At 40.2% G+C, this 12,496-nt stretch overlaps 1 protein-coding gene across 12 annotated transcripts in view; it reads right to left on the reverse strand.

The window, feature by feature from the left end:
• Positions 1–12,496, reverse strand: part of CLIP1 (CAP-Gly domain containing linker protein 1) — a 114,285-nt gene that overhangs the window by 2,179 nt on the left and 99,610 nt on the right. For 5 of the 12 annotated variants that reach the window (XM_037878529.2, XM_043529742.1, XM_037878524.2 and 2 more), the window contains 5 exons: positions 11,266–11,318; positions 5,062–5,179; positions 4,418–4,577; positions 3,535–3,584; positions 411–532 (listed from right to left, as the gene is read on the reverse strand). In XM_037878529.2, coding sequence (XP_037734457.1) covers positions 411–532; positions 3,535–3,584; positions 4,418–4,577; positions 5,062–5,179; positions 11,266–11,318 — 503 coding nt within the window. Of the gene's footprint in view, positions 1–410; positions 533–915; positions 922–3,534; positions 3,585–4,417; positions 4,578–5,061; positions 5,180–8,440; positions 8,462–11,265; positions 11,319–12,496 lie in introns of all 12 variants that reach the window. The other 7 variants (XM_037878525.2, XM_027820833.3, XM_037878523.2 and 4 more) reach the window with 2 other exon arrangements.

Here is a 12,496-nt window from a genome sequence, read left to right on the forward strand (position 1 = left end):
TTTCATTGATACAGGGGATATGACACCACAATTAATTTAAAAAACGCTGAGTTCTGGACTGGTTCCTCCACATTTGCACTCAGACACCAGCTTCTAGGAGTAGAGGGTGTTTTTCTAATTTGTAGAGGGCCAGGGTCACTGTTGGGAATTGATAACTAGGACATGCTGATGTTTGTTTCAGAGCTGCAGAGAAAGAGCATGTGCTACCAGTTAGAAGTTAGAGGTGGACCAGAAAAAGTCTGGATCCAGCCACCTCAGAGATACGGGCAAGTCACATTTGCACTTCATGGCTCAGGTCTCGCTCTGTCGGCAGTCAGGCTGACCTGCTTCAGCTGCACAGGCTGACAGAAGTGATTTATACTGGAATCAGCACAACACAAACCAAACACCTTTTCCTTTAATATTAATACCTGTCATAATTGTTTATCTCCTCATTGCCATTGAGAGCTGCTTCAGACATCATTTCCACCTTCAACTTTAATTCTTCATTTTTCCTTTGAAGATCCACTATTACTGAATTCAGGAAGTCAATCTGGGAGATTTAGAACAAAGAGTAACATATTTAGAACAAAAAGAAAAGGAGGACTTGTGGCACCTTAGAGACTAACAAATTTATTTGAGCATAAGCTTTCGTGAGCTACAGCTCACTTCATCGGATTATTAGTGAGACACCATGGGTATAACAGGTGAATGGGCCCTAAAGGGGCAATGGAACAATACAGGGCATGCATTATCTCTGAACTTGGGCCCCTCAAAGGTAAACTGAACCCCCAGACCAGATTGCAGACAGTTACAGCATTCTGATAAAAGACCATTTGAGTTTTCCCATAGCTGAATAGAAAGCAGCTAAGTGAGCTAAGCAATACGTAGCAAATTAATGCAGCGAATAAAAAAGTGTAGAAAGCAGAAACAAACCATATGCTGATTGGAGGAAAATGTTGCCAGCAGCGGATGAAAGCAAGGGACACGAGGAGAAAAAAACAAAGAGAAACCAGAGGTTAGAATGTTAATGACACTGCTTCTAATCTATACACACACTAGGAAACAGTTACTAGGAAACAGAATGGTATTCCCCATTCAAGGACTTTACTGTTAATCAAATAAACATAGAATCATAGAAGATTAGGGTTTGGAAGAGACCTCAGGAGATCATCTAGTCCAACCCCCCGCTCAAAGCAGGACCAACACCAACTAAATCATCCCAGCCAGGGCTTTGTCAAGCTGGGCCTTAAAAACCTTTAAGGATGGAGATTCCACCACCTCCCTAGGTAACCCATTCCAGTGCTTCACCACCCTCCGAGTGAAATAGTTTCTCCTAATATCCAACCTAGTATCCAACCTCCCCCACTGCAACTTGAGACCATTGCTCCTTGTTCTGTCATCTGCTACCACTGAGAACAGTCTAGATCCATCCTCTTTGGAACCCCCTTTCAGGTAGTCGAAGGCTGCTATCAAATCCCCCCTCACTCTTCTCTTCTGCAGACTAAACAACCAGTTCCCTCAGCCTCTCCTCCTAAGCCATGTGCCCCAGCCACCTGATCATTTTCATTACACTCCGCTGGACTCTCCAATTTGTCCACATCCTTTCTGTAGCGCAGGACCCAAAACTGGATGCAATACTCCAGATGTGGCCTCACCATTGCTGAATAGAGGGGAATAATCACTTCCCTCGATCTGCTGGCAATGCTCTGACTAATGCAGCCCAATATGCCGTTAGCCTTCTTGGCAACAAGGGCACACTGTTGACTCATATCCAGCTTCTCGTCCACTGTAATCCCCAGGTCCTCTTCTGCAGAACTGCTGCTTAGCCAGTCAGTCCCCAACGTGTAGCGATGCACGGGATTCTTCCGTCCTAAGTGCAGGACTCTGCACTTGTCCTTGTTGAACCTCAGATTTCTTTTGGCCCAATCCTCCAATTTGTCTAGGTCACTCTGGACCCTATCCCTACCCTCCAGCGTATCTACCTCTCCCAGCAGCTTAGTGTCATCCGCGAACTTGCTGAGGGTGCAATCCATCCCATCATCCAGATCATTAATAAAGATGTTGAACAAAACCGTCCCCAGGACCGACCCCTGCTTGATACCAGCTGCCAACTAGACATCGAGCCCTTGATCACTACCTGTTGAGCCCGACAATCTAGCTGGCTTTGTATCCACCTTATAGTCCATTCATCCAACCCATACTTTTTTAACTTGCTGGCAAGAATACTGTGGAAGATCGTATCAAAAGCTTTGCTAAAGTCAAGATATATCATGTCCACTGCTTTCCCCATATCCACAGGGCCAGTTATCTCATCAAAGAAGGCAATCAGGTTGGTCAGGCATGACTTGCCCTTGGTGAATCCATGCCGACTGTTCCTAATCACCTTCCTCTCCTCCAAGTGCTTCAAAATGGAGCTGTTCCATGATTTTTCCAGGGACTGAAGTGCGGCTGACCGGTCTTAGTTCCCCGGGTTCTCCTTCTTCCCTTTTTTAAAGATGGGCACTATATTTGCCTTTTTCCAATCATCCGGGACCTCTCCTGATTGCCACAAGTTTTCAAAGATAATCGCCAATGGCTCTGCAATCACCTCAGCCAATTTCCTCAGCACCCTTAGATGCATTAGATCTGGACCCATGGACTTGTGCACGTTACATATTACATTCCACTCATCTTTAAACAGGCGAAATTGTTTCATGGTTATGCACACTATTTTTTGTTTCCTGCAACATCTATCTAAATCTAACAGTTTAAAGTTAGTAAACTGGATAACTTTACAGGTTCTTTAGCTAAAGTAATAACCATCGTCTCATTTGTGCAAGTTTTTCCATAAGCCTTTTACCAAGACTATTCCGTTATACCTGAGCAATTCCCCCACCCCAGTTTGAGTGAAATTCTGTAGCTAGGTTAATGAAGCAAAGACCAATGTTTTCAACTGCATGAGCCTGAAGATAGGTACCTGCTTTTCTGAGTTAGCAAGCATCAAGATTCTCATGGGATTAAAGGCTTAGCTTTAGCATCTAGGGTTGAAAATTCTGGCCTTAGCTTTTAACTGACTCCCTTAATCTGATGTGCCATTAATGTGGCCCAATTAGAAACAGCTTCCTTGATCAACTGAGTGTACTCAATAAGCAACAACCCTTCTGGCAGCTCCTCCCAGCCAGGCATGCGCCTTCCTACCAGTTCTTCTCAGATGGCTGGTCAGTTGCTGTCACCTGTGACCAGACATCGGGTCTGGATTCTTTCTGGGGCTCTTTACTTGCCATAAAGCATCCTGTTCTTCTGCCTCTACCCTCTTGCCCTGGTTCCTTCCTGGCTACACATCCCCAAGGCCACTTCCACAGCTGCCACACACCTCCATCATCCTCTTCCCTCTGCCATTCATATTCTCCCTCATCTACTCTGAGAATCAGGAACGAAGGGGTTACAAATCAATCCATTACAACCCTATTTAGATAGGATCTAGTAAGCTATCTTTGGGAAGACATTTTATTCAAGCCCAGGCTGCGAAAAGTATGTTTCTACTTTAGAGTGCTGATATTTCAGATCCAATACCTGGCTCTCCTTTGCTTTTTCTTCTTGGAGTGGATTAGCAGCAGTGTCACCTTTTAGAGAAAAAAAGCAAGATGTAAAAATCCTGCAACCTTATTATGAAACATACAATAACAAACCAAAACCATGTAAGTTCTCTACCCTCTGGGATAACCTCATGTCCATATATTTCGAAATTAGTCAGTAGAAGCCATCAATAAAGTGACTTATGTTGATATATCTGATATTTAGCACTGGTATGTTATACAGAAGTACTTTCAATATCATACATTACATGTTCAAGTGATATGCAAGCAATAACTAACCCTTACAAATTCCCTATGAGGCAAATATTCGCTCCATTTTACAGATGGAGAAATCAAGGCGGAAACTGTAAGGTACTTGGAAAAAAGTAGAGGGAGTCCACACAAAACCTGGGATTAGAACTCACAAGGGTCCTGGCTCAGAGTCCTGTCCTAAGACCAGGTCTGATTTCTTTTCCTGGTGTGAGAAAACAGGTTTCCAGGAGTCATAATAGACTTCATTAAGAAATGCTCTTTTGCACAGGAAAAATACACCATTTATAGGGATAGGAATTTGAAATGGATTCACGTAGATATTTCAGGACAAATTCATCACTGATGTAAGTGGGAGCAACTAGTGACATCAATAATGTTATCAGATTTTAAGATTTTAATTTAGTCCCATTTCCTTCATTCAAAGTCTTAAACTTGACTATTGAACAACGGTAAAGCCATCTCAGTAGAGGAAGTTCAACATATTAAGATCTCTGCTAATGGTCTGGTTTACAGGTACGCAATATTGATCAGTTAACAGCAAAGGTACGAAAATGCTCAAGTAGACCAGAGAGGGAGCACTGATACAGTAAATGGACAGTCTGTGTTACCTGAGGAGCTAGTTATAGAAGACGGCTGTTTCTTGTTCTCTTTGAGTTTCTGCTCCAGGTTCTTCACCTTTTGCTCAAGTTTCAATTTATCAGACTCCAATGATTGAACTACTGACTGCAAGGTTTTTGCAGAGGCATTTTCTCCACGGAGCACTGTGATCTGCAATAATTAATTGGAAATGCTCAGGCAGTTTGGAGTAAAACCAAAAGCAATGAGGGAATGTTATTATAGTAGAATAAATGCTAGATTACCACCAAAAAGATAAGCCATTAAACACGTGACTGAAACACAAAAACAATGTATAAAACCTACTTTGATTTGAAAAAAAGTAAAGACAGAAATAGCAACAAGCTCTTCAAAAGCGAGCGCTCAAAGCATGATTTTATATCCCTATTTAGACACCTACGTAAACAAGTGGCCTAATTTTCAGAAGTGCTGAGAGCACCCACAACTAAGGAAGCCAGTGGACGCTGAGCTCCTCTGAATATCAGCCACCTATTGGGACACCGAAGGAATGATTTAGAAGCTCAACTTTAGGGACCAGTTTTGGAAAAATCTGTATGTTCCAGAATTCATTAATAAAATGTTTTAAAAAAGCCAATGACAGCTTACAGTTTTGACTACTATGGTTCTAAAAAGATACCTCATTTCTGAGTTTTTCCAGTTCTTCATCTTTCTCTGTGATCAAGGCACTAGTAACACTGATGGATTTCTGTAAAGAAGCTCTCTCTTCATCTATTTCTTTTTTTAATACGGATTCTCTAAAAGAAAGTCAAAGAGTTCCAGAAATCATCTGAAGAGTTGTTCAGTTAACATTGCTTAAATCAACCTACTCTGAAACAAGAAAATTAGGTTTCATAGTTTAATATTTTAAATTAACTATCATTAGAAAATTTTCTTAAAAGCATGTTTCGGTTCTATATTTCACTGAGATTTTATATTTGCAAAATCATTTTGGATTTTACTACTGTGGAAACAAAACAAAAAGTTTACCTACGTAGATACATGCCAGAATCTGCATATCATCGCATCCATTTGAATTTAAAGAAAAAAGTTAATAGATTGGGGAGATATAGAATCAAAAAACGTGTTGCACAGAATGATCCACAAAAACCTAACTTCAGAGTTGTGTTACTTCTTGGAATAACTATTAACAAGCAACAAAAAGTACATGCAAAGCTCGTTATACAATTGTCATGCAAAGCATGGATGATGGTGGAAATATCAGCTGGTCCTCACTTATTTCAGTAATGTCATGTTCTCCATAGAGATATATTTTGAGAACTATTGGGCCTTAACAATAGCTACTGTCTTAGCAGAAATCTACTCAGAAATTGTTCTTTTACTACACAGAAGTAGACTTTTTAAACCCCAACATGGGAAACTGCACAGTTCATAAATGAGAAGGCTGTCTGAAAAGCACTCCATTCCTATTTGTTTTCATGCGTTGAGTAAATGACTTAAAAAGTAGTCCAATGGGTTAGAAGATGGTGCAAAATGATACCACACGGGTACCATATTTAACAAATAACCCCACAGTGGTGAGGTTTCAGAGCATCACTGATTGAGCGTGTGGATTGAGCATTGAGGAAATAGTTTATCTTCTCAATAGCAAGGGAAAAGAGTGCCAATAACAGCAGACCAGAATAGGAATAAAATCCCAAAACGTTAAGGGATTTGATAAAGTCTTGTATTGTAATATTCATAAGTGTCCCAATTAATTCATGTACCCATATAATGAGAACTTGTGCTCTGAGGGCTACTGCTGCAAAAATACCTTTTAGTTTTGAAAGTAACAGAGTTTCATGACAAACCATGATTTTCAAAATTGAGTGCTCAGAATAAGACTCTTACACCCCACATTTAACCACCTAGAAAAGTGGTCTGATTTTCAAAAGCATGGATGCTCCATCAGCTTCCACTGATCCCCTTCAACAGGAACTGCTAGGAGCACCATGCTTTTGAAAATCAGACCACTTTTCTAGGTGTCTAAATATGCAATTAGGAGCCTAACATTAGGCACCTCCATTTTGAAAATCATGGCCATCTTTTCCAAGTTCTTAATAGTCTTTTTTTTATATACTTCTGAGAAAACTGACCACGTAATTTAACTGGAGGAGTACTTAAGTTTTAATCATGAAGGAGCAGATTCTTCAAGAAGATTGAATGTCATAATGATTGTCAGCCAAGTAATCAAACAAAACTAACAATCTATTAAGACTATCCAAGTGGTCAATATTACAGTATGTCCTTACAGAACAATGCACACTAGATATAGTATAACTGATAGGCCCAAGATGGAGATTTTTAATATCCATGATATCTACAGTTAGTGAGACCCATGATATCCAGCCCATGACATACAATACTGTCAGTGACTCAGGATTAATAGAAAACTCAAGCAACAATCACCGTACAAGTAATTCTTTCATTGTTAAGATTATGCTTATACTCATGAATGGAAGCAGTAAGTGGAGAATCTGGGGTTTATGGAGAGTGATGTACACACCTCACAACATTCAGGTTCCTGTTTTTACAATGAAAGTAAATTTCATGGAAACACAAAATTGAAGTGTTGAGTAAAGAATCTCTCCTACTAATACAAACCTAGGCTTTTGTTAACAAAAAGCATTTAATGAGTCTCCCCTTAAGTGCTTTCACTGGCACTGATTCAGCAAAGCACTTAAGCACGTACTTAACTTTAAGCATGGGAGCAATGTCATGGGTTTTCAATGGGATTACTCACTGCTCTAAATTAAACACAGGCTTAAATGCTTTGCTGAACTGGGGATGCTGTGTAGAGTGGTGAGACTGGATAGACAAAGCAAGGTCTGCAGAGAAACCCACACTGTTTTTTGGGAGTAGCGGGAGGGGGCTGATGACACATTGCACTGATCTTCCCCCCCAGCCATAGAGCTCTGACCACACAGTATATTTGGAAGAAGGGAAAATATGTTGTGGAGGTGCTGCTCACAAATCCTTCATGTACAGGGATCCAATACCATGGGGTTTGTCTTTCCCCAGAAGGGAGAGGTGGAAGGGAAGATGGGAGCCCTCGGGGACTTGCATGAAAAGCTTGCATTAAAATATTGTCCGACATTTCAACTTTATCAAATCTTTATCTCAAAGCATCACACAAATGTTTTGTACAAAAATCAGTGAAGGACTGGATGGCTGACCATTTTTTAGTATTGGTAAAAGGGGGAAATACAATGTGGGCACTGGGGAGGTCTGATACCTAAAGGAGGGCAAATTACACTGTACTTAGATGGGGAGAGATTGCATGCATTTAAAAGTACTCTATGTGTGTGTATAACTCTATATTTTATAAAAACACAAGGGAGAAAGAAGAGGGGAGCAGAATGAAGGAGAGAAAACAAGAGGAGGAGAGGAAGATCCCTTTCATGTACCATTGCCTTATCATTTAGAGGGCAGTGTCTTTAGGAAGAAAATCTTGAAGTGCCATGGACCCACTCAGGCATTCTAAAAAGTGCAAAAAGGAAAACCTACAAATACTGTAGGTGTGTTGCTTTAAGCAGCGTTTTCACTTAGGCCTGAATCACATTCACCTATCAGCATCACCAGATAATTCACTCATCTGATATTCTAATCTTCAATATCATCTGCAATACGAGGTAATATTAGGGTTAGTTAAACTTGAAGGATGCATGTTGAGTTGGAATTAGCTTTATATAATGACTTGCAAGCGAAAGCAGCTGGAAAATACTCATGATCATCTGGTAATAAGATGGGTGCTGTTATACAAAATTCATCCCTTCATACCACAAATGTCTATTTACTAACAAGTCTTGAATAGTTTAAGTAGCACATAGATGTTGGATTGTATGAGTTTTATACAACAATTCCAAGTGCTGTAAAGAAAACACCTGTATAAGAAGTTAAATTACACTCTGTGCAGAGTATATAAAAAGTTGTGTGGGATATGGATTCCTTTTCACATCAAATTACCCAGATTCTTCCCTTACTACAAAAATAAGAAATTCCAATAATGAAGCAAGTACCTTAAAGTGTTACTGGGCAAGCTTTAAAAATGCAAGATAACAAGAACCACATGTTAGAAACATGAGAGAGAAATGCAAAATACAGTAAAGAAGAACTAAATTTGCACTGACTTTTTTTGTTGTAAAAAATAGAAATATATATACTGCTGAATATTTTACAAAACAAAAGCAAGACACTGAGGGACAAAGGCAGCCAAAAATATGTACAACAACTCTACTTAAAAAAAATTTATTTATTGTAACGTGGATAGACTTTCTTGAGTCTTACCATTAAAGACACACAGATATAGCAAAGGAAGCAAGGGTGGGAAAGGGAAGAGAGAGGAGTGAAATGAGTATTGATAAATAGCGCAAGCTCAAAGACAGTAAGACAGTTAGCAATCCACAATGAATCTAATGAGCTGAAGTCACATAGAATCCTCTCTTAGTTTCAGATTCATAATTATCAAACATTTGTCATTCCTGACTGGAATATTTCATAGACAGTCCATTGATACTAAAAGGAATTCATGTGGGTGAAGGAAGGTGGGGAACCTGCTGCTAGCTGGACGTTTGGCCAAATTAAAATAAAAGATGTCCCCGCTTCTGCATCCTGAAAAAGTCTAAGGAAGGCAGGGGGAAACATCAATGGACACCATCTTTAGTGTGTGTGCGGGGGGGGGGGGGGGGGGAAAGAGGGGGGAACAGGGGGCAATATGGATTAGGAAAGAGACATTTTTTATTTAATTAGGCATGGTTAGCTTAAGCCCTATATTTTTTAACATAAAATTAATGTCACATTTCAGCAAATTTTAGCATCAGTGGCTTGCTCTCTGTTTGAATCAGGCTGACTTGTTCTAGTGCTTATTTTGGCCTTCATATCACAGCCTATTCCATAAAACAGGATAATAATGTTTGTCAAATGCGCCATTAAAAAGCTGGTGTTGCATGTAGACTTTTAGGACAAGTGACTGACGGTATGTAAGGATGGACAGATCTGGCAATCACTGTACAAGTGTCAGTGTTCCTGTACAGCAGCTGCCCGAGATAGAGTATCCACAAATGTAAAAATGCATCATTAAATGTGTATCTGAGGGTAATGATTTATTTTTTTACTGTACTGGACCTAATGATATTGTCCTTGCTTGTGAAGCTTTGCAAAAGGAGTCGAAATCTAACTGTAGCTTTAAATAGTTACATTTTATGGTTCCTGGTTGAGATCAAGCTCAAAGAAGCCAACACACCCTACACACCTTCTCATTTCTTCTATATTAGACATTCTGGAGCAAATCCCCAGCTGGGGTAAACTGTCACAGTTCGATTGACTTCTGCTAAGATATGACAATTTACACTAGATGAGGATCTGCCCCCTCCTCTATATTTTCAGGTTCTCTCTTCTCATTCCCATCCCTTTATTAAAAAACATACTTAAACTAGAGAATGTATCTAGATCGGGAGTTCTCAAACTTCACTGCACTGCGCCCCCCTTCTGACAACAAAAATTACTACAAGACCCCAGGAGGGGGAACTGAAGCCTGAGTCTGCCAAAGCCAAAACCCAAGCCCCACTGCCCTGGGCAGGGAAGGGGTCAAAGCTGAAATCCAAGGGCTTCAGTCCCAGCCAGGAGGCCTGTAACCTGAGCCCTGCGCCCAGCACTGAATCCGTCAGGCTTCGGCCCCGAGCCCCACCAAGTCCAAGTCAGCCCTGGCAACCCCATTAAAATGGGGTCGCGACCCACTTTGGGGTCCCAACCCAGAGTTTGAGAACTGCTGATCTAGATACTGGGTGATCCTAGTAACAGAATGAGTTAAGGTCTCAGTGTCCTATGATACTCTATGATCTTGCATCTGTGCATTATTATAATGATCAGATCCATCGCTTTTACTTGTGTAATATACCATATACATACTGTCCTTTGGAAAAGTGCAAAACGTAATACAGCATGGCACATCCAAAGGAAATCAAGTGGTTAGGGAACAAAAATGGGGTCAACACATTAAAAGGATAACTAAGAACCTCTGCATGAATATTAGGATGACATCTGATACCTGCCAATAAAATTAAAAAAAAAAAAGTAGTAATTTTACTGTTTTATTTGATAGAGTTCAGCTTAATGATCCCTCTGTTAGCCAGAGGAATCAGTTTTGTGAAGAGCAGGATCCTTCCCCAAGCACCACACAATTTCTCCAAGACAAATCTACAGTTTTTCCTACGTACAGCTCACACGATGGTACCTGTCCAAGCGAGCTTTCTAGTTTTCCTTAACAAACACTATATTAAATGGGACCAGAGTAAAGTTTGTACTTTGGGACCATTCACTGAAGGATATGGTTTCCAATGGAGGAATCCCAGCAACCCAGAACAATCTCATAGTATGTAAAAACAGTGGTGAAAGAAGTGGGAGTTGCCTTATGTGCATTTGTCAGATGTGTAAGCGATCTAATATTCTGGCAGAGACTAAAAATATCACTAAACTATTTGGTTACTGAAATTAGGAGAATTTAGCATCAGTAAAAGGTAGGAGACAGTTAATTGAATAACAGCACCTGGTAAATACTAGATTAAGTTCTGCTGAATGCGTCCTAATATTAAGCCAATTACATTTTCACCCAACTTTTAGTGTGGAAAATAGTAAAAATATTGTTTGCATGTATTTTTAGTATTCCATATGCAAAATTATTTCAATGCCAAACTGTGCAACAGTCCCAGTACATTTCACTACTGGAGGATAGGAAGAAAGAACCACATTTTTCTGTACTATTAGCTTTGTATTACATTTTGTTACGGTTTCCATAGAACTGTATACTTGCACACACACACACACACACACACCTGGAAAAGCTTACCTCTTTTTCATCTCTAACAACTGGTTATTGAGTACAGATCTCTCCTCTTCCAGCTGAAACACAAACATCAAAAGTGAGCATTTAGTGAATACACCAAGAATCAAATGGTTTGTTCAATTTAACATATCCTAGTTTCCCCATGTCTGCTGCGGCTACTGAAGCATGGAACATTTTTGGCAAAGTAATTTGTTTTCTCCAGGGGCAACATAAATATAATCACAGATTGTTCAATGAACAGGGATGTTAACTAGCACTTGTAGGCATAACCAGGACACACTGCACAGAAAAAAACTGCCTCTACAGGTCCAGTGGCCTGGGTTAATGAGTGCAAATAGGCTCAACTAGTTTGCAAGAGTTCAGGCACCTTTATACCAATACATCATCTACTTCACCAATGATGGGTGGTGTAAACTGCAACCCATCATCCAAACATGTTAACATAAACTGGGTGTGAAAGCAGTGATCAACAGAGAAGGTACATGGATTAAATGAGACCTTATTAGAAAGATAGCAACTAGGTCACTCTCAGTCTGATGAAATTCTTCATCATTTCAGTGAGCCCTTGTTTTATACCAATTAACCATTATTCAATGTGCAGTGCAGACCAGATGTGGAATACCATCAAATTAAATTACTCCTGGGAATGCCAGTGGCACATAAGGGTGTCCAAAGAGATCGCGCACATTGGGCATCCAGAGCAAAGTAAATTATAGTGGGAGTGAAGGTCTGTCTGTCATCCTCAGGTCTGAGGATAAGTTCAGGTCACAAGGATGTTAATTTTCATTGCCCATCCTCTAGTACTGTAAGGCTTCCTGTTTTAGGACTGGTGGTTCTCTTATTGCTGGGGTACAACGTTACATGACTTTGCTTATGTATTCATTTGAACAGCAGTAGAACCAAGAGAGAGAACTAAGGCTACTGAATTATCTAAAGGCTCAGAAGATAACAAAATCTCCTTCTATAGGAGACTGATCATATGGAAGAAGCCAGCAGCCGTGCAAGACCCTGCTAAATGACCTCAATAGCAAGGATTTTTGGATTATATGCCATCACATTCCTGCAAGCACGTTGGAAGTCAAAAATAGCAATTTCACTGACAGAACAAAGCACACCCCCTGCTTCTGAGGATTTGTTGTCTGCCTCCTACACACAAGCAGGCTATATTATCTCCTTGAATTCTGTGCTTCTGTAGAAGCTAGTGGGGAAGCGGTGAAATTCTGAAGGGAGAAGG

The sequence above is a fragment of the Chelonia mydas genome, chromosome 15, assembly GCF_015237465.2.
Source record: "Chelonia mydas isolate rCheMyd1 chromosome 15, rCheMyd1.pri.v2, whole genome shotgun sequence".
Taxonomy (NCBI): Eukaryota; Metazoa; Chordata; order Testudines; family Cheloniidae; genus Chelonia; species Chelonia mydas.